Source organism: Rhodofomes roseus, assembly GCF_022264815.1.
Source record: "Rhodofomes roseus strain CIRM-BRFM 1785 chromosome Unknown C8Q71scaffold_6, whole genome shotgun sequence".
In the NCBI taxonomy this organism is placed as follows: Eukaryota; Fungi; Basidiomycota; class Agaricomycetes; order Polyporales; family Fomitopsidaceae; genus Rhodofomes; species Rhodofomes roseus.
The window spans coordinates 428,333-449,941 of record NW_025952962.1 but is presented as its reverse complement, the minus strand read 5'-3'; the positions used below and the strand labels follow the sequence as shown (position 1 = coordinate 449,941).

Here is a 21,609-nt window from a genome sequence, read left to right as displayed (position 1 = left end):
TAGACGGATGTACAAAGACAGAAGAGAACGCGGTTCGTGGCCCCAGTTAATATCCTTTCTGTTCGGGCGCCAAAAGGCTGCCCTCGCAGCGTGCCGAACACCCTTGTCCTCTACCACCATGACCCTCGAGTGGATGCGGGGTTCCCCCATCGTGTGTACATTTCCGCTGTGCAGCGTGCAGAGTGTGCATATATTCCGGAAATGGCGAGGACGCGTACTACTACCGCTGCGTCGGTGGTCAGGCCGCTGCCCAGCTCGCAGTGGCCACGGGCCTTCCAATGTAAATGCAGCCCATCTGTCCACGACCCAGCAACCTCGGAGCGGAAAATCTAGTAGAGCATGACTGGCTTATAATTGCCCACAATTGGATGACAGGCGCAAGCAGAGGACTCTGTTCATGTCGCACAACCACCCAGTACTTCCGCGACTGCTAGCCTCGCCGCCCATGGCCAGTTTACTCATGCCCACGTTCCCTCAGCCTTCAGCCCGGCGTGATTCCCCTTGCAACTATCTACCTCTGAGCCCTCATGTATGCTAAAACTATGAAACGGTCTCCTACTAGTAGGTACTTCTGCGCCCAGCAGCCTTCAAGTTGCCGCTGCCCTCGGGGCGCGCGGCGAGGATGACGGTGGCGGTGGCACGACGCGTTATGTACGCGTTGTTTGGCATCCCTTCCGTATTCAGCAGGTGAAGACGTTCGCGTCCGCGACCTTGTTGCCTCTGCTCCGTCTCAGAGCGGAGCATACAAGGAGTTTTCCCTTAACGGGTTGCAACAATAACATATACGCCCGTGACACTCTTCTCATCCCCATATTTTGTAGTCTGCGTCAGTCCTTGTGTAAAGGTTGAGCGAAACTCGGGTGTAATGATTGAATGGCTACACGTGTGAGTGAAGACAGGCAGCCCCCGACTCAAATATGGTACGCTACGTTTCGGCAATATACAAAACATCTACGCCTCAATCCCCCCAATCTAACCCCAACAACCCCTCCCGACCGCCTCTCACCACCGCCTCCACCGCCTCCGCGAGCCCCCGCAGCGCCTGCTTGTCCTCTTCATCCTGCACCGCCGCCCCTCCCATCCCTCCCACCCCTGACCCGCCCTCGTGCGGATCGGCAACGCCGAGGGCGCGCTCAAGCGCGGCCTCGCGCGCGGGCCCGCGGAGGGCGTCGATGCGCCTGAGGAGCACGGGGAGTTGGGGGTGCGTGGATAGCGTGCGGCGGATGGTGGGGGAGGTTGCTGTGGGTGCGGTCAGTGGTGTAAATTGGGGAGGGAAGGTGGAGGGAAGGCAGCGAAGGGGGATGAGGGGCGGGAACAGAAAGACGGTCGAGCGAGGAGTTCGCGGCGGTGTGCGCTGTTGGTTCACATTAAACCAGCAGTGTGCACGGTCATGAACAGTTAAAGGCTGTACCGGTAGGTCGGGACATACGAAGGAGTACGCGACGAGTTATCGAACGTTTGTACAGTCGCGTACCACGTTTGGCTGCGCCCTAGCTATGCGACACTGCCTGGTACTAGATGCATGACATGACTGTCCAATGACGGTCGAGTAAGATTTGAAAGATCGTGGACAAAAGGAAGACTCATAGTCTGAGCTTTCAGCCACCAACACACGGACACGTTGCTGAGAGCGCAGGTACCAAGATGACTGAGTATAGGAAGATCGATGCAGCTTACCTATTGCTTCGTATTGGTGCAGCTGTAGCGGTTTTGGGTCATCGCGCTTGAGCGGGTCGGGGTACGCGGACTCTTCGGGGACGTAGGGCCATTTCAGCGATGTGAGTGGTCGCAAGGGCACCAAGGGGACATCGACGTCCACGTTTGCGTCCGACGGCGTACCCACCGAGGCAGGTTGATCCGCGCCGAGGCTGCCTGCCTGACTCGGTTGCTGGCCAAGGCCGACAACAAATGGGCCCGCGCCCTGGGCGTGTTGTTCCCCGCTGTCATGAGAGGGAGGCTGAGGCTGAGCCCGACACGAGGATGCTGTTGTGGTTCGCGAGCCGAAGGACAAAGATATGATTAATTGGATATGGGCCAAGGCGGTACGCGGGCGAGCGCGTACCTTTGTGCGCCTTGTAGCACGCGATCGAGCAGCTGGGGGCGCGCCGTCTTCAGTTGGGCAGCGTCGGAACAGGCGGGGGCGGCGTACTAGACGATGCTGCACTGTGCGCAGGCGTACTTGGACTCGGCCGCGCTGCAGATCTGGCAGGGGGCGCGCTTTTGCGGGGGCATAGCGGGTGGAGACGGCGTGAACTGGGCAGGGGCTACTAATATTACTGTACTTGGCAGGACAAGGACAACAGAGGCTATGCACGCATGCCAGGCACCGGAGGCGAATGTGGGACGCAACGACCAGGAATGAAATACAGAATAAAATGCACAGAATATTGGGCGCAGGGAGGAGCGAGTGCGGCGGGTGAGGCGGAGTGGGAGGAGGCGTCGAGGAGCGGAAGGCCAAAAATGGCAGGGAGGAGCTGCCGTTAGGCACCGCCGTGGTGACAGAAGCGCCCGGGTGATCGAAGCGTGGGCGCCTATGGGCCGCTGCGGGAGAGGAGGTCGTCTCCACGGTTTATATCCCAACTCACCCCTCTTCGGCACCCACTCCTTCTCCTCCTCCTTCTGTCTCCCATCTCACTCCTTCCTCAACATGGTTCTCGCGGCCGCCTGGATACCGCTTTCCCTCGCAGCGCTCGCCCTCGCCGACCCAATCCATGTCCCATTAGCCAGAAGAACCACCGGCCGACGTGCGAAGGACGTCAGCCGGTACCCCGCGGCCGGCGACTTTGTCAGGAGCAAGTATGGCTTTGAAACCATGGCAAGCAAGCTTAGGAAGAGAGGCGAGACTGTGGGCATGCAGCTCACCAACCAGGTGAGCGTCATTCTCCCTCCCATGTATGTCGGTCGTCGGGGCGCTCTGCGATCCACCTTGGCGGTATGTGGACGTCAACAGCACGTCGGACCCACTACAATTCTACGCTCTGCGTCACGCCGGGTCTGCTCGGCTTAGAGCGACCCAACCTATTCAATCGCACGCGCACTCTCGCGAAGACGTCTTTGTCGGTCACTATAGCCAGAGAGCTTGCTCTGCACGCGCATTACCCCAACGACACACACGCGAGTGCTGCGGGACGAATGTCGGCGCCTCCTTCCAGCGCGCTGTGGTCAGGAGCTCCATGCCTCTCGGACAATATCTCCCCAGGTGCCTCCATTGTCTGGACACACCCCGGTTTCCTTCGGGGATCGCTGGACGCACACTTGCGTATCCTACACGCCCGATCCCTTGCGCACGCGGACTGCGCACTCGGGCGCAAGACATACATATTTTGGGCGTGCGAGTGCTGTCAGGAATAGTAGGCTCTCTGGGCGCTGGATGCAGTGCGGTTATGATATCGTCTAGCACCAGCGATGCATGCGCAGCATCTCTGTGGGCCTTGTTGTGCGTCACGCATGCAACACGAGTGAGCAGCAGTGCTGCGCACTGTACAGCGTCGTGTCTCTTATGTCGACAGGGCGTGCGCGTGGCTAGCCAAGTGTGGTAGTGTCTATGCTTGGCCTGTCATGCGTGACTCTCGCTTCCCAGGAGCATTCCACTGGACCTTGCGGGGGTCCGGGTGCTCTGTAGGTTGGGACCCGAGGGGTTTGTAGGCAGAACGTGCCCCTCAGGTCAGCACACGACGTGGGCCGTAGCCTGCTTGCCCCTCATTTCCTGTATATGCAAATACTGCATCGTCTTCTTGGACGGGCCGTCTAGTCGTTGGTCAGTCAGTATTGTGGTATTTTTTAGCCAGGTCCGAGCATTCCCGTCCCCGTCGGATTGGGCGCCAGGCCGGCGTCGTGCATTATGTTGTTCAGGCGCGCAAATCTGCCAGCATTGCACACGGCATATCCGAGAAAATCAACCTTGAGTGCTTGCAGCCCGACGCCCCATCCTGCAGTATGCTTTGCGCGACTGATTTAACTGACCCATTCTCCCCCAGGATTATGACTCTTCATACATTGGAACGATCTCCGTCGGCACCCCGTCTCAATCTTTCCCAATGATTATGGACACGGGTTCGTCCGACCTCTGGCTCGCCTCCAGCAGCTGCTCTGGTTGCCCCTCCGACACGCCGGAGTTCACCTCGTCCTCCTCATCCAGCTTCAAGTCAAACTCCTCATCTACATCGTCCAGCGGGCACGGCGGCGGCTCGAACGGCGAAGTCTCGATCACGTACGGCTCCGGCGATGTGCAGGGCTCGCTCGGCACGGATACTGTCTCGCTCGCGGGGCAGACGGTGAGCTCGCAGACGTTCCTCGTCGTCGACACCGTCTCGACAAATCTCCTCGACGGGAACGTCACAGGAATCATGGGGCTCGCGTTCCAGAGCCTCGCCGCGACGGGCGCGGTGCCGTTCTGGCAGGCGCTTATCTCGCAGGGCTCGCTGAGCAACCCCGAGTTCGCGTTCTACCTCACACGCTTCGTGGACGACGAGTCTGCGGAGACAGAGGAGCCTGGAGGAACGTTCACGATTGGCGGTGTCAACGGATCGCTGTATTCGGGCGACATCACGTATTACGACCTCACGGACAGCACCAGCCCGACATACTGGACGCTCACGATCTCGGGCATCACGGTGGACGGCCACTCGGTCTCCCTGGGCAGCTCGGCTGCGAACGCGGCGATTGATACGGGCACCACACTCATTGGTGGCCCCAGTGACGCTGTCGCTGCGATCTACGACCAGATCGAGGGCGCGGAAGCCCTGACCGGGCAGTACAGCGGCTACTATGCCTTCCGTACGTGGCCTCCTTTTTACACTTATCCTACCACTAACATCCACCGCAGCGTGCTCGACCAAACCGAACGTCACGATTGCGTTCGGCGGGCAAGCGTGGCCGATCAACGCGGCGGACATGAACCTCGGCGCGGTGAACACCGCGGGGACGTACTGCCTCGGCGGCGTGTTTGTGCTCTCGGAGGGGTCGAACGTGCCGAGCGACTCGAACAGCCTGACGTGGGTCGTCGGCGACACCTTCCTCAAGAACGTCTACTCCGTCTTCCGCGCGAGCCCCGCCGCGGTCGGCTTCGCGGCGCTCTCCACGAACGCGGGCGGCTCTGGCTCAGGTGCGTCTCGCTTTGTTCCTCAGCAGCTGTGGGGTGACCTGACCTGGTAGCTTCGGCTTCTTCTGTTCCTGCAACGATTTCGGGGTCTGGTTCGGGTTCGGGTTCTGCGACCGCGTCGGGATCTGCTGTGTCTGGGCATTCGACCGCTTCAGCGAACGGCTCGTCGGGAGGCTCCTCAAGCAGCTCAAGCAGCTCAAGCAACTCGTCGAACGCCGCCGCGCTGATCAAGCCGACGAACGGCCCCGCGCTCGCTGCCGGCCTTGCGATCACGCTCCTTACGAGTGTGTTCTCCGGCGTGATGGTCCTCGCGTGACCTGGCCCTGCAAGTTCGCGGCTGCTAGAAGGAGGGAGGGGGATGCCTCCGTAATTGGGGGAAGTGGACGGATAATTGACGTGCTTATGTGTTTGCTGAACGATTGAACCCGAACTGTATGTGCTTTCTGCTTGGTTTAACTTGGTTGGTGGGAACCACCGGAATGCTGTCTCTCGCTGTATATATCACGCTTGCTTGCATATCATACATACATGCTGCTATTCGCGCAGAGGGTGTTCCAAGTTTCTGGCTCGACATCATCGCATCTTCGTCTGATAAGTCTCGGAGTCTGCCTGCATTTGAGTAGCGGCGAGAGTCGGAGCTCTCAGCTCATCAACAGACGGCTGAAAAGTGAGCAAATGGGAATTGACGAGGAGCGTCGCTGCGCGGTCGACGTGAGTGGCGATGAGGACTGAGTATTACTGAGTACCGAGTACTGACTGACAGGCGTCGGTCAATGACCGACAATGGTCCGACGGGCCGGGGTCACGTGCATCAATGTTGATGCTTTGTTCCCGTTTTGGACAACTACTTCAACGTTGCCACCAGCCAGTCAGACGGTTCCGCCGCGCGCATTGTCCGCCAAAACAAGCAGTGTGAGAAATCGTGGCCAAGAAACCAAACATGCGCAAAGTTCAACCCTCGATCCCTGACCCCTGGCTGCCTGGGCTCTCCCAATGTTTCATTGACCGCTCCACTCCTCAGTGTCCTCGCGCATTCTTCGCCCTCTACTTTTCCTCCGCCATGCAAGAACAAGATTCCGGCGTCAAGGGGCCAGTAAATGCCTTTACTTCGGCGCCAGCTGGGCCGAACGCGCGGGCTAGAACCCCCAACCGAGGTGCCAGAAGCACCGGTGAGTTGATTCGCCTCATATTGAGGTCCTTTGCAGATGCGTCCTGACACGATTCTAGGCAACTTACCGGTCAAGATAACCCCTACTCATCCCAGCACACACGACACTCTCTACCGAAGCGACGGCATCAGCAGGAATAGGCACCACACGTGGGTCTTGAAGCACTTCCGCGACAAGATCGTGTGGAATGTCGATCCGGAGAAGTTCGTTAAGGCAGTCTGGGACTTCACGTTTGACGATATACCGAGGGTCCCCTTCCCTGGACCCGGAAGACCTAGTCGCGTCCCTCCCTCGTACAAACTGCAGGCAACCTCACTACAGCAATACGTCTTTGACTCGAGGGAGCGGCCGTCGTACGGACCACTATCGGAGTTGGCCAACTCACTTCTAAGACAGATATACGGTTCCAAAAGCACAACCGGCCGTATCCCCCGAAAGTTCCCCGCACAATACATGGTACGCGACCGGAATTACGACGACGACAGCCATACGAAAGAGATGCTCGATCTCAGCTTCAGCACGGCGAACCCGGACGGCGGACAGCGGCCGCGATGGGACTTCGAGGCCGCCTTTGTGGAGGTCAAGAGGACGAGACTCGCCCCCCCGCCGATTCCGTCGCAATTGGCGACGATCAGCGAGCAAGATGAGGGAGTTGCGCAGGCAGGCAAACGCAAGCGACCATCGGCGGAGGAGGTGGGCGATCTACCCAAGGCGAAGCGATCGCACCCTCCTGCCGCGCAGGATCAGTCGGCAGGACCCCAGGACGGCCGTCCAAACGACAAAGAGGGGGGGTCTGATGCCGCGGAAGAAGTCGCCGCGCAGCCTGAGGAGGCCGAAGTGTCGAATAATGTAGGGCAAGCGGTGCGCTACATGAACGACATCATGTCTGCCAACGTCCGGTCATTCGGGATCGGCTGGTTGGTTGAGGATGAACACATGCGTCTGCTATACGGCGATCGCATGGGTGTTGTCATAACGAAGAAGTTCCGATTTCTCCACGAAGATCAGCGTCTCTTCGCGCTTTGCATTGGGGCTATGGGACGTGCGAGCGTCCACGGGATGGGGATCTTCCCCGACCTGCATTTTCCAGCGAACGAGCAGGAGGAGGCGAGCATGAACACCTACGAGGGCGCCCAACTGCGCATGACCGCGAGGCGGCCTGACGTGCCGAATTCAGAAGAGTTCCAATTTGACGTTGATGTTGAAGCGGGGCGAATCTATACGGAGTTCGGCGTGCTAGGTCGGGGTACAAGTGTCATCCCGATCAGAGCCACGCCGGATACAGACACATCGAAAGACCCAGCTTTCAAAGACATGGGGCTCGTAGCCAAGATTTCGTGGCCGCACGCACTACGCCGGGCGGAAGATTCGCTAATCACCGCTGTTCGTAGAGAGCTGCGCGCAAAGAAGCCAGCCTATCTACGGCACGTCGTCGAGCTGAAGTGTTCTGTGACACGTACGCTCGACGAAATAAATCTTCCCCGACTTGCGATGGGCCTCCGGCCCGATGAGACTGACGAACGCGTCTGTCGCACGCTCATCCTCGCCCGGTACCAACGACTCGAAGAGATCGGCTCTGTCGAACGCTTCAAGATAGTGTATATCGACGTTGTTCGAGGTATGTACATCGTCTGTGTTGCTGCGTCGAATCCGATTGACAATCACTACAGCTCATCACTGGGTGTGGACGACATCGGGCATTCTCCACCGCGACATCAGTACGAACAACATCATGTGGTACCTCGTCGGAGACACGATATATGGCGTCCTCTGCGATTGGGACTTAGCGGAGAAGAACGTTCACGGCCGCATTCCATCGAACCGCACACACGCCGAGGATGAGGGCGACTCTAAGTCCAGCAGGTCGCCTTCTCCGACAGCCAGCCAGGAGACCGACGGCACAGCCGCGTCTCCGAAGTCTGACACAGCCGCGTCTTCGAAGTCTGGCGCAGCCGCGCCTTCGGAGTCCGATAAAGACGCTAAGTCGCAAGATTCACCGAAGCGACCCAGGTACCGCACCGGCACAGGTCCTTTCATGGCTCTGGATCTCCTGCGCCCTCAAGCACCTCCATTCCATTTGTATCGCCACGACCTCGAATCTTTCTTCTACGTGCTCGTCTACGTCTGCGCTGTCTATGACTGGATGCAGAAGAAGTTCGGTCATTTGATCGCCTGGGAGTGCGAGACGTTGGTGGAGATTGGCAACAACAAGAGACTCTTCCTCGATGATTTCAGCCTCTACAATCCGATGTTTGCCAACTGCGATCCAGCATTCATGCCCCTCGTAGCCCAGAACGGCTGGGTACGGGCCCTCTACAAGCATTTTGGCACGGTCGAATATCATGGAGCCTCAATTAGACGGATCCAGATGAACGCGGAGCTGGGAGATGAACTGGATGTCGACGAGATTGAGAGGTACGAGGGGCTGAGGGACAGCGAAATCACTTACGCGAAGTTCATGCAAATCCTGGGTGCGCCTGAGGATATTCCGATCGACGATGCGCTCTAGGTCGGTTGACGTTGGTCTGCTCTCAATACCGAGCCTGATCCACAGCCACCCAGATAGAATCCACTTAGTATAGAATTCCTAGAGCGAGTAATACGATACTGTGAAATGACTGCGATGTACATTTGTTCAAATCCTGATGGTTAGCGATCCAATAACGTAGTCGAAGGTACTGAGGTGCGAGCCCATTGTGCTCTTTACACGCCGTTGGAAGACGTCGTAGATTTTGCACGAATGGAGGTCAAGGATTTCAATACAGTATGTAGCATGCCGCACATCACCTCGCTAGAACGGCTGCTCCGCACCACCAAGTTGATAGTCGCTTGTTCGCGAACTTGCCTGCGATCAAGTCGCGATTGCATTGTGCAAACCCACTGGTGACAGAAATACTCAAGCGCAGTCTCGAGAGGCACATGGGTCGCGTGAGCGCAGCAAACGATTCAGGCTTAAAACAGTATTTGCAACGGTAATAAAGTGATGGCGGATATAATAGCGACGATCGGTATGCAGAGGACAGTAGACGATGACGACGATGAGCGTGGCTATGCCCAGCGCGAGCGAGCTCAGTAACAGTAGACCAGCAACGGACGGTTCAACCGTCCCACAGAGCTCGAAACGTGCTAACGAAGCCGATTAAGGCGTGAGAGGAGGAACGCAGTCCGTGCGGTACTCAGCACTCGCTGCTCTCGTCGGGGAAGCCCGCGGCGGAGCGGATTGCGTCGAGGAGGATGTCCTCGTAGTCGCTGCCCGCCTCCCACATCGCGAAGCCACGGACGTTGTTGTCCGCGATGAAGCTGCCCTTCGCCCCGAACGAGGGCGCGTCGTCGAATGAGACCATCACCTGAGAGGTCTCGTTGTACACATACGGCTGTGTGTCGGCAGCAGTTAGTCTGTGGCTTCTATGGCGCTGGCGGCGGAAGGACTCACCGTCTGACTGCACCCGTCGACGATGTAGTGGATGCCGTCGGCGGCGGAGCCGTTCGCGTTCAGGAAGCCCGCGTCGATGAGGCCCCAGAGGTCGAACACGCCCGAGGGGCCAGTGACGACGCCGCAGACATCCGTGTTGGTGGCGTTGTCCCAAGCATCGCCGAGCGGCTGCTCCGACGCGTTGAATGCAGGGTATGCGTTGAGCGCACCGTCCGTCGCGAGCGCCGCAACGGGGTCTACGAAGTACGAGTGTCCGTAGCCCGCGACGCCGAGGACGATCTGGTGCGCGGGCATGCCTGCGGCGGTCCACGCGGCGACCGCGCTGACCGCGCTGCCAACCGCAGCCGTGGCGTTCGCGCAGGTGTCGTTGAGCGGCGCGTTCGGGCCCACGGTGGTGTCCCAGCTGCCGTGCACGTCGTAGTTCATCACGTTCACCCAGTCGAGCACGGCGGCGAAGTCGGAGACGTTGCTGAGGGAGCTCCCGTTCGCGCCAACCCAGGGCGTGACAGGCACAGAGGCGGTCACGATGAAGTTAGGCGCGGCCCTCGCGCGGAAGGCCTGCAGGAACGCGAGGTAGTTGGCGGTGTCGTTCTCGGAGACGGCGTTGCAGCCGATGCCCTGCTTGCCGGGGTATTCCCAGCTGCGTAGATCGTCAGGAAACGTCGTGGCAACGCCAATGTGGCACGTACTCAAAGTCAATTCCATCCAGACCGTACTGGTCCGCAAAGCCAACAATCGCCTCGACGAAATTGGTGATGTTGTCCTGCGTTGCCATGTTCTCCGAGAACGCGGTAGAACCTCCCCAGCCGCCGATAGATACCATAGCTTTCACGTCCTGTGAGAGGTCATTATTCAAGGAACGGCACCCGCGGATAAACGTGCAACACTTACATTACCTTGAGCCGTGTACACAAACTGCGGCAGAAGTTCGGCATCGGAACCATTGAGGGAGACGTTTGCTGTTGGCAGCGTCGTACTACGAAATCATCCTGTCAGCAAGGCAGAAGACAACATGTAGGCCAGTATTGTTGGAATGGCCAACGAAGAGAATAAACGTAGCATCCCTTCACACACGGAACTCTCCTCGACGCGAAGCTTCATACAAGGCAGTACAGTTGACCAGTACACTGGGGACCATGAACAGGGAGGCCCAAAGAACCACACCATAGCCTCCGCTCTTACGGGTCCACATAACGCATCCGCTACGTAACGCCATCGAAGCTCTCTTTCCACGAAATGCACGACTGAAAACGAGGCAGACCACTCACGCGAAGGAATAGATGAGGTGGGTATACTTGTCCCAGCTCACGTTGTTCAGCGTGAAGTCCTCTGAGTGCCATCCGGTATACCACGCTGCCGCGACCATGTCGACGGTCGAGTTTGCAGAATCAGTTGAGGCATCCCGAGCGGTGAAATGGGAACCTGTTGCATGGGCAGCAGGAAGGGCGAGCAAGCCCAGAGAGAGGAATGACAGCATGGTCGTCGCCGTAAAGGAATGGACGGGGAACAACAGGGAGGCTCGAGGAATCAAACACGACGTAAGAAATGCGGTCGCAGGCGAAGAGTCGGAACGTATCCTCGTCTACGACCGTTTATATACGCGGTCAAGCACGTGCGGGAGTGCCGCACTGCCGGCTCACAGCCAGCATAAGTACAGACCACCGCGGTCATGCTGTTTCAAGTCGACCATTGCTGCATTCTGCAGATAAAATCGGTGTTATTCAGTTGCCATTAGATCGTACAGTGTAGGGAACACACGTTCATATCGACTTGGAGCACTCATTCGGCGAACGATGATAGTAACTAATTTCGAGAGGCTTTTTGGGCATTTCTCGTAGCGGTGGCTGGAAGAGGTGCGTCAGCGTTTTGGCGCGGCTCGTCGATCATTGCCACCACGTGGATGTGGAACTGAACCATGCCCAGTCGCGTCCACCGTACCCGCGGCACAGCCTTCCACGATGCACACCCTCTCATCGTATCCTCTCTGACAACGTCGCACATCGTTTTCCAACGAGTCTTCCCCCAGGCCGCACCGCCAGACTCAGCATAGCACGGACGGCCCCCTACGACGTGCGACGAGCTGCGATCACCTCGGTCGTCAACTTGAACGCCCCGGGCCCGCGAGCGCAGGGAAAATGTTTCGGGAAAGGGTGCACTACTTACTGCGGCCGCAATGTTGCTCACAGTCGTTGTGAGTTCAGGACGGGGTTGCGGTCGTGGGCTCTTCGCCAGATTGGGAGAAGCAACGGTAGATGTACGGTGCCAGGCAAAGATCAACTTCTGCACAGCGGCGCGGCGAGGCTCGTGGAAGGTGGAGAGCAAGTCGGTCTGGTGGCGCCCCATGTAGGCTTCTTTCCCGGCGAGCGGTTGGACACGACGTTCGAGATGGACGCGACGCTGAGTCGGATGAGGATGATCTCACTGTACGTTCCGACATACTCACTGTATCGTCCTTGCACTCTTCTGTTCGTATCGCGCCTGTGATTTGTACTTAGTCGAGTGCAGTGCGCGTTGTATAGAGACACGGCAAGCTTTCCGTCCGTCCGTCAGAAAGCCAAGTGTGGCCGGGAGTCTTGGGTGTTTCGCAGCCACAGTCAAGCCACAATCTGAATTGAAAAGCCACTCCGTTAGTAAACCAATACACCGCCATACAAAGGGTGAGACACACTGACTTGTATCGGGGGAAATCTGCAACCCAACGTCGTCTATGCTGCCCTTCATCCACCCTTCATCCATCCCTTCATGTCGTCCATGCAGCGGCACCTTGTGCTCGTTCAGTCAGTCGATTCCAAGGAACCTTGCATCGTTCCCGCCCGGCCTGCTGTCCACTGACGACTGAGTCCGTCTCGCTGTCGTCTGCAACCTCAGCCATGGGTAGCTATGCAACGATCCGAGCGGCAACATCCCAATATTGTGCCCCTTTATGAATACAGGTGAGAACACCAGACATACGAAACTGAGAACCAATCCTGAATAGAACCCTCGCAGTCATCCGTCACGGCCGGCGGATGAGGCCCAGCATGATGGCAACCCCGAGAAACCCTTTCCTCCCCTCCTTGCGGCCTCCAGGCTTCGTCGCCGCCCGCTCTGCCGCATTTGCAGACGAGCCCTGACCAGCCGCTGCACCTCGTCCCGCGGTCGACGCACACCCGTCCTGCTCGCAGATCGAGCAATCAATCCAATCGCACGGCCGCTGGGCGGTGGAGGCATTCGTCGACGAGAGCGATGCTCTGCTGTTCCTCTCATCTGACTCTTCGTATTGAGGGATATGAACGCTTGCTCCCTTCGTCTTGGTGGCTCCATGGGAGCCATTCTGACGTCGCAAGCGTGTTCGCCTTCTCGAACGCGCCTTGCCCTCTTTGTGCGACGCGGTCAGGCTAGCGCTGTCCTTCGTGACAGGGCTCTCATATTGCGGCGGCAGCGCCTCTGCGGATCGGTTGTCCACCGAAGCCGGACAGAAGGGGCAATCGATCCAGTCGCATTTGCGCAGGGGACCGTCACTCGTCTTCAGCGCGAGCGGATCGACTACGCTGACGTCATACTCCTGGTCGATGACCGAGGAATTGTAGGCGCTGGGTGGCGTGTCTAGCAAGCCAGCGTCGTGGCCAAGACTACAAGCCGTCTCAAAGGATACGTCCGAGCCTTCGGACGCGGACTCGTAGCTTGTCAACTGCGAGATCTGGATATTGCGTGAGTATATCTGCTATATAACCGCATATACGAAGTGCTCACGATGTTGTCTTGGCCAGTCCGAAGGTATTCACCGCCGAACAGAGCGCTCTTTTCAAAAACCCTGCCGAAACCCATGGGTTCGGTGTCGCAAGATTGCAGTAGAAGAGGTGCCCGGCTGGCAAAACCGTCCATCTGTCGGTACACACGAAGAGGTGAGCACGAAGCGAAACACGGTTCTACACAGTCACTTACCTGGCGGCTGCCATGGACCGTTTTTTGTTTCGTACTGATCAGAGATACCCGACCTTCCCGAAGCTCCCAGTCCTGGTCGACGATGGCGGATATGTTGGCCCTGTCGACCTTTACAGGGCGCCTGGGTCGGGGCGCCGCGAAGATGAGCGGCTCGGCGATGGTGATGCTAGGGTTCCGCAGCTCCTCCACCATCTCGAAAGCCGTCATGAATCGCATCATGTCGTAGTCTGGGACGCGTCGCGGACGCGTCAGCTGGAGCGGACGCGCTTTGAACGCGCTGGGGTGAGTGGCGTTGCCACCGACAGCGATGCGTTGAGCCTCATCGGCCTCCGCGAATGTCTCCGGACTGCTGTCGTATGCGTCGGAGTACTCTGGGCTCTGGGTCACAGGCGGGATAGCGACCGGTTGCACGGACGCCACATTCCCAGAGTTCACGACTGCGTTCCCCTTCGCGTCGCGTTTGGTGAGTGAAAGCAGGTACGACGCACGCATCATACGCTGATTTGTTGGTTACAGGTGAGGTGTAGTGTATGAAGTGTTTCGTGCCGCGGGGCGGGAGCCGTCGTGGGGGGCAAGAACAAGAGTGGATGGGTCGAGTTCGAGCTGGGTGGCGACTTCTTATGCTGGGCGCTTACGCGAGTGTGGCTCCAGTCGCGCACGGGCCGGTGGCCAGTTCAGCGGAGGAGGACCACCGGGCCCGTGCGTGCAGTTTGGTCTACCATATTGCGATGGTAGGTTGACGCAGGTCAGAAGAATATGACATACTGAGATATTTGTACAGGTTTATGCAGACCAAATTAGTACGCGAAGCCACGACCGTACACGATGAAGATATACAAGGGAAATGCGGATGTGTTCTATAGGCGGATCTGCTCATCGCAGCCATCGACAACCATTCGCGAATGACCCGTCACCCACACACGGTCCGCTACGTCCTCCAGTCCTACGCAGATCTGTCGGACCCGTAGTCCCATCCGTCCTCGTCCTCTTCGCTAGAGAAGGTCTGTAGGTTGGGGAGCACACTGTCCAGCTTCGCTGCATCTGACCAGTCTGTCGATGACCACAGGTCCATCGCGTCTTCGCTCATGAAGTGATGCCCCTCGCTGCAGACGCCACCAATGGGCAGTAGTAATATCTCAGGCATGTTCAAACGAACATCCGATGCATCCGCGCTGCACTGATTGCTAGGGGTGGTGCTAATAGCCAGGTGCTGCGTGTTATTGCTTGCCTGCACTTCAGGTGAGTACAAATCCCATTACGGAGGTCATAGGCCATCGGTCTCACAGGGTTATCCGCCTCTGTGATGTGCTCTGTGCTTAGGAAGAAACTCACTGCATAATCGTCGTCATCTTCAAGAGACATCGCCGCCATTCGCGGGGCGAGGGGGGAAACTTCTGTGGCAGATATTTCTGTGGCGGATTTCATCTCTGAATGTGGGTGATATAAACGAGTTGCGTTTGACTATGCTAGAGGAAGACGATGACCGGTGAGACTACTCCTCTCAAGCTATAGCTATAACGAACGTACTTAGATTGATTTTTGCAGCAACGGCTTGAACGTGTCTTGTCGCTGATGAAAGCAGGAAGGATAGTGGTATGTCGCATCGCCGTTGAGCTTTCATATGAGTGCTCACGTGAGTGAGTAGCTGTTATACGGGACTCGCCGTCGTCTTGGACAACCCAGGTACATCTGAGCACACAAACGCAGAGAACAGCAGAAACGGGTTACACCGATTGTTCGGGCACGTTACAGACAATCACTACAATTACACCATCGTACCCAATCCAATCCAATCGCCGATGCAAGACTTCACGAGTCCTTCGTACACAATTCGCCCGCCCACTTCCCTCCATCATCTCTACCTCCATCTCTACTACTTCGTAACGCACGCCTCCTCAGCAAATGACCTCGGACCATTCCTCCCGAGTGTCGTCGACCAACTCGATCAGCTCCTCCATCGCCGATTGCTCTTTGGCTTGGTCGCCCAACCCGACCATTCCGGGGATAATGTCGTCCAAGAGCGGCGACGTCGGCGACATCGATACATCATTGGAAGGCGAGCCCCCTGCTCCCTCCTCGCTGCGTTCCTCCGACAGGAAGAGCAGGCTTGGCATCTCGTCCAGGTGTTGCTCCATGAGCAGCTCAGGCTCCCCCTCGAAGACACCTTCCGTCGCCCTCGCCTGCCGGCCCCACTCATCCTTCCACATCCCGAACAACTCCGAGTCCTTCTGCCATTGGGAGAAGAAGTCCCGCGCATGCTTTCCCTCCTCAATATTGAGGGAGTCGTACGTGCTGAGCGCCACGGCCCAGTCGTAGTCGTCCGACTGGCCGTAGTCGTACTTGGGCGACGTCGGAATGACGATGCGTGTGCCCATGGTAGGGCGGATATGCTTGCTGAGACCAGGCCATGCCTGGTCCGCGAGCTTGGTCCTGAAGGGCTCGAGGTCTGCGCGGCCGCCCGAGACCTGTCCGAGGCCGACGCGGGAGGTATCCACCCAGGTAGGGTTCAGGACGGCTCCCCTGGGGACCCGGAATGGCTCAAGTGCCTTCGTATCTGTGCGCTCGACGTGTCCCAAGCCAACGCGGGGGGTGTTCACCCATATAGGGTTCAGAATGGCACCTCCGGGGAAGGGCGGTGGAACCACGCGAACATCAGTCGCTAGGGTATCACGGCCCTGTTGCTGCAGGGGAGCCTGCTATTGTACAATACTCGTGAGTACACATTCATATACGATTGAGATCGACAGGTTGACTTACCGCCTGGGAATGGTTGCTCTTGGTCGTATACGTCTGTGTGCTCCAGGAGCTTGTCGATGAATCCCTGGAATGTTGAGATGCGTAGGTTTGAATACGCGCAAGAGGGAATGGGATCCCAGGTGGGTGATCAAGACGTTGGTAGGCGGAATCTTGCATACGCGCAAGCGGAATTGGAATTCCTGGTGGATGTTTAAGTCGTCGGTAAACGTTGCCTCGCATGCGGGCGAGAGGAATAGGGATTCCCGGGGGATGAGCAAGATATCGACTGTTGGACGCCTGTTTTGACGACGGGACGGTGGAAGAGTGCGAGATGTCCGTACTCGCGACGGTGGCGGTGGCGTTGTGAGTGGGTACAGACTCGCCGTGGAATGTGGTGGTTTGATGATCAGAATTCATGGTTGTGATTGTAGGATAGCGATACGAAGTCCAGTGCGTAGTAAATTGCGCGCACGGTGCTGAGGGCAGGGCAACGGGGAGGGACAGTGTCGAGTACGAGAGTACGACGACGGAAGCAAACGCGCCTGTGGCTCTGTCCTTTGTGTTCGGGCGTCTAACTGATCGCGATATGCCGGGAGGCCTGTACTATGCCCTTATCGTCCTCTCTGATCCCACGATCGTCGTTCCGGTAAGTTGTCAGCCCAAATACCATCTACGCATGTCATACAGCTTGATATTTGTAGCTTACACAGTACATGCAAGCTGCAAGCAGCGTGGTCTCTAAATTATCAACACCGTACCAAGTCTCCCGACCCCATGATCAAGTGCGACGGCTTGTGGAACGCAACTGTTCATTTCTCTAAATGGCTGTACAGCCTGGAGAATCTCGTACATTTGCACAGTACATTTTCATCCGTACGTGTGTTAGGAGCATGATTGTCCACGGCGATTTCAAGGGTACGTACTGATTTTCAGCGGGGATCGCATAGCATCGCCTCCATGATCCATCCCGTGATCATAACTTCGCCCTAAATTCTAATAGCAGGAATATTGCACGATTGGCAGCAGCACGCCGACGAGGTGCATAATTCCACCGTACATGAGCCCGTCGAAGTTGATATGATCACTCAAAGCCAGATCGCATGCCGCAGTCCGCCGTGAGTGATATCCTCCCTTCCGTGCCATGCACTTGTTCATTGTCGACAGGCTCGTTCAACCGGTCGACTCGGGCTCGAATAATCTGGTGAGCCACTACTGCAAGCACGTCCCAGAACATCAAATTACTCTGACAGGCTGATGTGCGTCTTCTGTTTATTTCTTGTTTCAATGTCAATAAGTGGAGGTTTGGCTGGTCTTCCTGTGAATGTTTGGCTTGCCATGACTAGCCTGCACGCCCTCACTTAACCGCTTCCAATGTTCGTTCTCTCAACTTTCATATCACACGTAAACAAACCTCTTTCTGACCCAGGTCTATTCAGATTTCTCGCTATCTTCTTGCCATGATTGGCATCCGATAGAATTAAATCAAGAGCTCGCTCGGACATCACGACGGAGTCTATGGACGGACTTGCAGTTGCACCCGTGCCAACGCATGATAGCATGGCACAGCTCTTCCTTCGTCTTTTGTGCCTCCGATCTATCTCTGTATTCATTAGCATCCCTCAATCTATCAGTTATGTTTTCATCTCAAGGACGTCGACGTAGACGCGGGCGAATGTGTGTGATCAACTCGGATCAAGAGTTTGAAGACTGGTGTCGCAAAGTCGTGGAATGTTCTCGTTCGGTTGAACGTCAATGATGCGCACCGCTGCGTGCTGTTTATGTTCAGTTCGGAGAGCGCACGGTATACTGTAATCTAGTCTCCGTTGCCGACCATAAAAAGTGCGTTTATGAGGTAGATGTAATCCTGAGTTGCCGCCTCTTCGTCTGCAACGCGCTGACGGCTCTGAGTCTGAGCGGCCCGGGTAGTGTCCGCTTGCACAAGCGCCGCCGATGTCGTTCAAGTCCCAAGAAAGCGCCGTTACAGCTCCCTCTTTCGACGCGCACTTGACGCGATACGCCGGACATCCATGTGCATCCTACGTCTGAGACTGGCCTTCTCTGACTCGGGAATGCCACACACCATGCCATACGTCGTGCTCGGGGGGAACGCAAAGCTATCACCGGTACACAGGCCTAGGATGCTTGCACTGCTTGTCACGATTGGCAGCCAAGTTCTGCCAGCGAAGAGTCATCGCCACGGGCCGCATGGACTGACTGCGCATGGAGGCGCACTGTGTAAGTTACTTAACTGTTCATTCGCACCTCGGCACCGCCCAAGTAGATCGACTTGCTTCCTTTGTACACGGCCCCCGCTACCGCTCGGAGGCAGTGCCTGTTCCCATATGGTCACGGTCGAGAAGACCTAGGTCCCGGACAGGTCAGGCCAGGTCATTTCCCAGACTCGAGGCGGCGGCTAACTGCTTCAAGTCGTCTCAAGGCTACGCGACCTGCAGATTCGGATGCTAGCTTGATGCCGCAAAGGAAGATCGACCCGCTAACTGACACAACCCATCCAACGCTGTTACCTCGGTGAGACTCCAGCGATAAGATTGCAGCGGACTCACTGCCATATTTAGCGTACCATCGAAGACATGCTATGCGCCCGCTGTCTGACATGGCGCGTTACGACAAGGTTCCATAGTGGAGAGCGCCCAGGTGTGTGAGGCTGTGTGGTCTGGTTTGATCCACGCTAACCCTCGAGCCTTCATCAAGGCTGAAGCGCTTTCAGCGAGTCTGGCAAGGCCGACACGAGACCGTTCAAGAGGTGCCCATCGAGGGTTGGGCATAGCCGGGAGCCTGGGTACGATGATGCCCACTTCATGGATGTTCGCACAGCGCCGGTGAAGTTCATCCCAGCGTTTGTAGAGTCCGATCATACGAAGGCACCGAGCGCGGGGAAGTTCCTGGATCGAGATCCCTGAACCCTTGTACACTGGTTGACTAGTATACTGCGGTAAGTCATGTGCAGACTGCGAACAACGTACTAGATGATACTAAGTACGTCTGCTGCGGGTAGTATGATGAACGGCGTTGACTATCCGCACGTACCATGCGTATGTGCTCGCTTCTTGACATGCGCGATCCTCGTTGCACGTCCTGCCAAACGCCGTCTAGGTTTGTTCTCTGTCCAGGAATACAGTCAATTCAATGGCGATTTGTAAAACGAGGCCGCTCACGAACCTGAAGGTCCGTTATTATTGGCGTCTCGGACGACAACGAATACTGTGAACGGGTAAGAACCACGCCACGAGGCTTAGACTCGATTCGTTCGAGCTTCGTAGAAGCACCCAGTTCATCCGCCGACTTGTACCCGACCTGGGGTAAAACAATGTCAGGTACGCCTTGTTCTTCCTACCTTGACCCTGCGTTCGCGGCGTCAACCGACGGTCCGTGCTGCCCAGACAAGGTGTCATATCGATAATTGAGCTCGCGCACAGTGTGTGGGGCGAACCAGAGCGGTCACGTATTCCAGGTTGCACAGGGTTCTGATGCACACTGTGGCTCAAGTCTCAAGCTGACGGTTACCTCCCGCCAGCGGTGATCCCTTTATCGAACATGTCAGCACCCGCGCGCGGCAAATTGAAGGGACAGGACAAGAACCAATATCGCGGCGAAGCACCAGGAGAACAGGAGGGCTTCGCCTTCGAATTTGAGGACATCAGTATGGGCGCGCGCTTCGTCTTCCCCGCCTTGGTTTCGCTGACACCGAACTCTGCAGGCTCTGCGTGCTGGAGGAGTCGAAGGGCAGCCCGTGCACGGTGCGAGGACCCCGGCACGCTTTTTTGTAGTCTGATCTTCACGCAGACGGCGATGGATGACCGTCCAGCACATGACGGCCACCCTATCAGTCACCCAGGCTGTCTGCCCTTCGCCCGAGACTCCGTCACGGCCGTCTCCAGAATGGTAGATGCCGTCTTTCTTGCTGCACAGGGTACTGATGTTGTGCTGATAAGTACCGGAGGGCTCCTTGGTCTTTACGTGGATCTTTTGTCAAGCACCCGGTCTGCCGATGGCGGTAGAAGTCCTCTCGTCCACCGCCGCACGTTGAAGAACCTCAGGCTGCACAGGCTGCGCTAATAGCCGCTTCAAATTCAAATGCCCGTGTTGCCGTCTCGACGCAAGGCTACTACTTACTCGAGGTACCGGAACTGTCCTCCTGCCAGCGGTCCATCATACCGGCTATCCGTGCACACGTTGGAGGGACCCTGCTGAAGGCTCGTGTCTTTCGGGAGGACACGGAAACCTGACGGGGGATTCGATTCTGGCGTTGGACGTGATTTCGGAACCTTGCCTTCACAGTGGCTATCCAAACGTGTTTGTTTTGCTAGTCTTCGCATCGAGCGTGATCACCGCGGCTTACGACAGAGATGGAAAGTTCACTCGACCTCGCGGGTCCTAATGCGTACCGTTCGGGCGGACTTGACTTCAGCGTCGTAAAACTCAGTCGCTTTTGGCCATGCGATTTGCATAGCATTCTGCGAATCGGAGTCAGTCAAAGGTGAGTGCTCTCCTAACACCCGCACGATTTGGAAATCTGTAGCCGGTCCCACAGGAGCTCCTTGGAAGACAAACGGACAAATGAGTGTATTTGGAGCAAGCGCTTGGAATATCCCGAACATCAAATGACCCACCAAAATTAGAGGGCGGAACGGTTCGCTCATGCCCAACTTGAAGGCTCGACGCGTTCTGAATGTACTCCACCAAGTCCATACTCCCAAATGACCAGCAAACCAAGCTCTCAATCGCCGGAAGGTCCCACATCTCACACTCAACATGCTATCTAGCCGGTGAGCTACCCCACGACGACCACAGGTTTACATGGGTTGGGCTGTACCACCGGCTTCATACGGGCAATACGTCGCTGCTCGCAGAGCTGCAGCAATTTTAGGTGAGTTGACAGCCTGCGCTGCTCTGTCGTTCAGTCTTGCTCACACCGGTGTCAGAAAACATCAAGTGAATGGGCGATGAAGCCTCGTAATAGCAATAGTATCGCGACCAGTTGCAGATTTTCGGAGTTCTTGCTGTGCGGCTACGCGCACGGAATCCTCGTGAGTTGCAATGGGGCATCGCTGATTCAGACTGACAACGCCAAGACAACGCCGCAATGTTCGGATACTTACACAATCCACCAAGTGTTTGTCATGGAACTACGAAGATACGGCCGATCGATCGGCGTCTCCGCTATCAATGGGAACCCCGCATTGCAATCTATCACGTCGGTACATTTGTAGACCGTTGCATTGACA

The 21,609-nt window shown here is 57.0% G+C and overlaps 7 protein-coding genes across 7 annotated transcripts; 3 read left to right on the top strand and 4 right to left on the bottom strand.

Annotated features, from left to right (window-relative positions):
• Positions 1-765: 765 nt before the first annotated feature.
• On the bottom strand, positions 766-2,447 carry C8Q71DRAFT_846779 (uncharacterized protein). Its single transcript, XM_047926646.1, has 4 exons — positions 2,150-2,447; positions 2,063-2,094; positions 1,678-1,983; positions 766-1,239 (listed from the first exon to the last, which is right to left on the bottom strand). Exons 1-4 carry the CDS (start codon positions 2,230-2,232, stop codon positions 959-961), a joined length of 702 nt encoding a protein of 233 aa, XP_047780851.1. The 5' UTR covers positions 2,233-2,447; the 3' UTR covers positions 766-958.
• A 55-nt stretch (positions 2,448-2,502) lies between these two features.
• Positions 2,503-5,772, top strand: C8Q71DRAFT_747735 (acid protease). Its single transcript, XM_047923118.1, has 4 exons — positions 2,503-2,869; positions 3,978-4,776; positions 4,826-5,104; positions 5,257-5,772. The coding sequence occupies exons 1-4, from the start codon at positions 2,534-2,536 to the stop codon at positions 5,415-5,417; spliced, it is 1,575 nt and encodes a 524-aa protein (XP_047780850.1). The 5' UTR covers positions 2,503-2,533; the 3' UTR covers positions 5,418-5,772.
• Positions 5,773-5,965: 193 nt separating this feature from the next.
• Positions 5,966-8,876, top strand: C8Q71DRAFT_495419 (uncharacterized protein). The gene is made up of 3 exons (XM_047918923.1): positions 5,966-6,270; positions 6,329-7,888; positions 7,941-8,876. The coding sequence occupies exons 1-3, from the start codon at positions 6,042-6,044 to the stop codon at positions 8,777-8,779; spliced, it is 2,628 nt and encodes an 875-aa protein (XP_047780849.1). The 5' UTR covers positions 5,966-6,041; the 3' UTR covers positions 8,780-8,876.
• Positions 8,877-9,292: 416 nt separating this feature from the next.
• On the bottom strand, positions 9,293-11,416 carry C8Q71DRAFT_495257 (chitinase). Its single transcript, XM_047918921.1, has 5 exons — positions 10,972-11,416; positions 10,595-10,679; positions 10,393-10,538; positions 9,704-10,343; positions 9,293-9,644 (listed from the first exon to the last, which is right to left on the bottom strand). Exons 1-5 carry the CDS (start codon positions 11,178-11,180, stop codon positions 9,447-9,449), a joined length of 1,278 nt encoding a protein of 425 aa, XP_047780848.1. The 5' UTR covers positions 11,181-11,416; the 3' UTR covers positions 9,293-9,446.
• Positions 11,417-12,663: 1,247 nt separating this feature from the next.
• Positions 12,664-14,358, bottom strand: C8Q71DRAFT_495579 (uncharacterized protein). The gene is made up of 3 exons (XM_047918924.1): positions 13,642-14,358; positions 13,436-13,587; positions 12,664-13,382 (listed from the first exon to the last, which is right to left on the bottom strand). The coding sequence occupies exons 1-3, from the start codon at positions 14,120-14,122 to the stop codon at positions 12,699-12,701; spliced, it is 1,317 nt and encodes a 438-aa protein (XP_047780847.1). The 5' UTR covers positions 14,123-14,358; the 3' UTR covers positions 12,664-12,698.
• A 1,164-nt stretch (positions 14,359-15,522) lies between these two features.
• On the bottom strand, positions 15,523-16,780 carry C8Q71DRAFT_855738 (uncharacterized protein; the record flags this gene model as incomplete). Its single annotated transcript, XM_047927215.1, has 2 exons — positions 15,523-16,323; positions 16,385-16,780. The coding sequence occupies 2 exons, from the start codon at positions 16,778-16,780 to the stop codon at positions 15,523-15,525; spliced, it is 1,197 nt and encodes a 398-aa protein (XP_047780846.1).
• A 2,747-nt stretch (positions 16,781-19,527) lies between these two features.
• Positions 19,528-20,833, top strand: C8Q71DRAFT_495091 (uncharacterized protein). The gene is made up of 5 exons (XM_047918920.1): positions 19,528-19,698; positions 19,770-19,835; positions 19,899-20,024; positions 20,082-20,677; positions 20,739-20,833. The coding sequence occupies exons 1-4, from the start codon at positions 19,692-19,694 to the stop codon at positions 20,438-20,440; spliced, it is 558 nt and encodes a 185-aa protein (XP_047780845.1). The 5' UTR covers positions 19,528-19,691; the 3' UTR covers positions 20,441-20,677; positions 20,739-20,833.
• The last annotated feature ends 776 nt before the right edge of the window (positions 20,834-21,609 follow it).

Coding starts and splice junctions, on each gene's coding strand:
- C8Q71DRAFT_846779 (XM_047926646.1), bottom strand. CDS start 2,232: ATGCCCCCGCAAAAGCGCGCCCCCTGCCAGATCTGCAGCGCGGCCGAG. Junction 1,984..2,062: donor GTGCTACAAGGCGCACAAAG/GTACGCGCTCGC, acceptor GAACCACAACAG/CATCCTCGTGTCGGGCTCAG. Junction 1,240..1,677: donor GCACCAATACGAAGCAATAG/GTAAGCTGCATC, acceptor CCGCACCCACAG/CAACCTCCCCCACCATCCGC.
- C8Q71DRAFT_747735 (XM_047923118.1), top strand. CDS start 2,534: ATGGGCCGCTGCGGGAGAGGAGGTCGTCTCCACGGTTTATATCCCAAC. Junction 4,777..4,825: donor CAGCGGCTACTATGCCTTCC/GTACGTGGCCTC, acceptor CATCCACCGCAG/CGTGCTCGACCAAACCGAAC. Junction 5,105..5,256: donor CGCGGGCGGCTCTGGCTCAG/GTGCGTCTCGCT, acceptor CGACCGCTTCAG/CGAACGGCTCGTCGGGAGGC.
- C8Q71DRAFT_495419 (XM_047918923.1), top strand. CDS start 6,042: ATGCGCAAAGTTCAACCCTCGATCCCTGACCCCTGGCTGCCTGGGCTC. Junction 6,271..6,328: donor CCGAGGTGCCAGAAGCACCG/GTGAGTTGATTC, acceptor ACACGATTCTAG/GCAACTTACCGGTCAAGATA. Junction 7,889..7,940: donor GTATATCGACGTTGTTCGAG/GTATGTACATCG, acceptor CAATCACTACAG/CTCATCACTGGGTGTGGACG.
- C8Q71DRAFT_495257 (XM_047918921.1), bottom strand. CDS start 11,180: ATGCTGTCATTCCTCTCTCTGGGCTTGCTCGCCCTTCCTGCTGCCCAT. Junction 10,539..10,594: donor TGTACACGGCTCAAGGTAAT/GTAAGTGTTGCA, acceptor GACCTCTCACAG/GACGTGAAAGCTATGGTATC. Junction 10,344..10,392: donor CTGGATGGAATTGACTTTGA/GTACGTGCCACA, acceptor CGATCTACGCAG/CTGGGAATACCCCGGCAAGC.
- C8Q71DRAFT_495579 (XM_047918924.1), bottom strand. CDS start 14,122: ATGATGCGTGCGTCGTACCTGCTTTCACTCACCAAACGCGACGCGAAG. Junction 13,588..13,641: donor TACGAAACAAAAAACGGTCC/ATGGCAGCCGCC, acceptor CTTCGTGCTCAC/CTCTTCGTGTGTACCGACAG. Junction 13,383..13,435: donor GGACTGGCCAAGACAACATC/GTGAGCACTTCG, acceptor CGCAATATCCAG/ATCTCGCAGTTGACAAGCTA.
- C8Q71DRAFT_495091 (XM_047918920.1), top strand. Junction 19,836..19,898: donor AGAGCGGTCACGTATTCCAG/GTTGCACAGGGT, acceptor ACCTCCCGCCAG/CGGTGATCCCTTTATCGAAC. Junction 20,025..20,081: donor CTTCGAATTTGAGGACATCA/GTATGGGCGCGC, acceptor CGAACTCTGCAG/GCTCTGCGTGCTGGAGGAGT.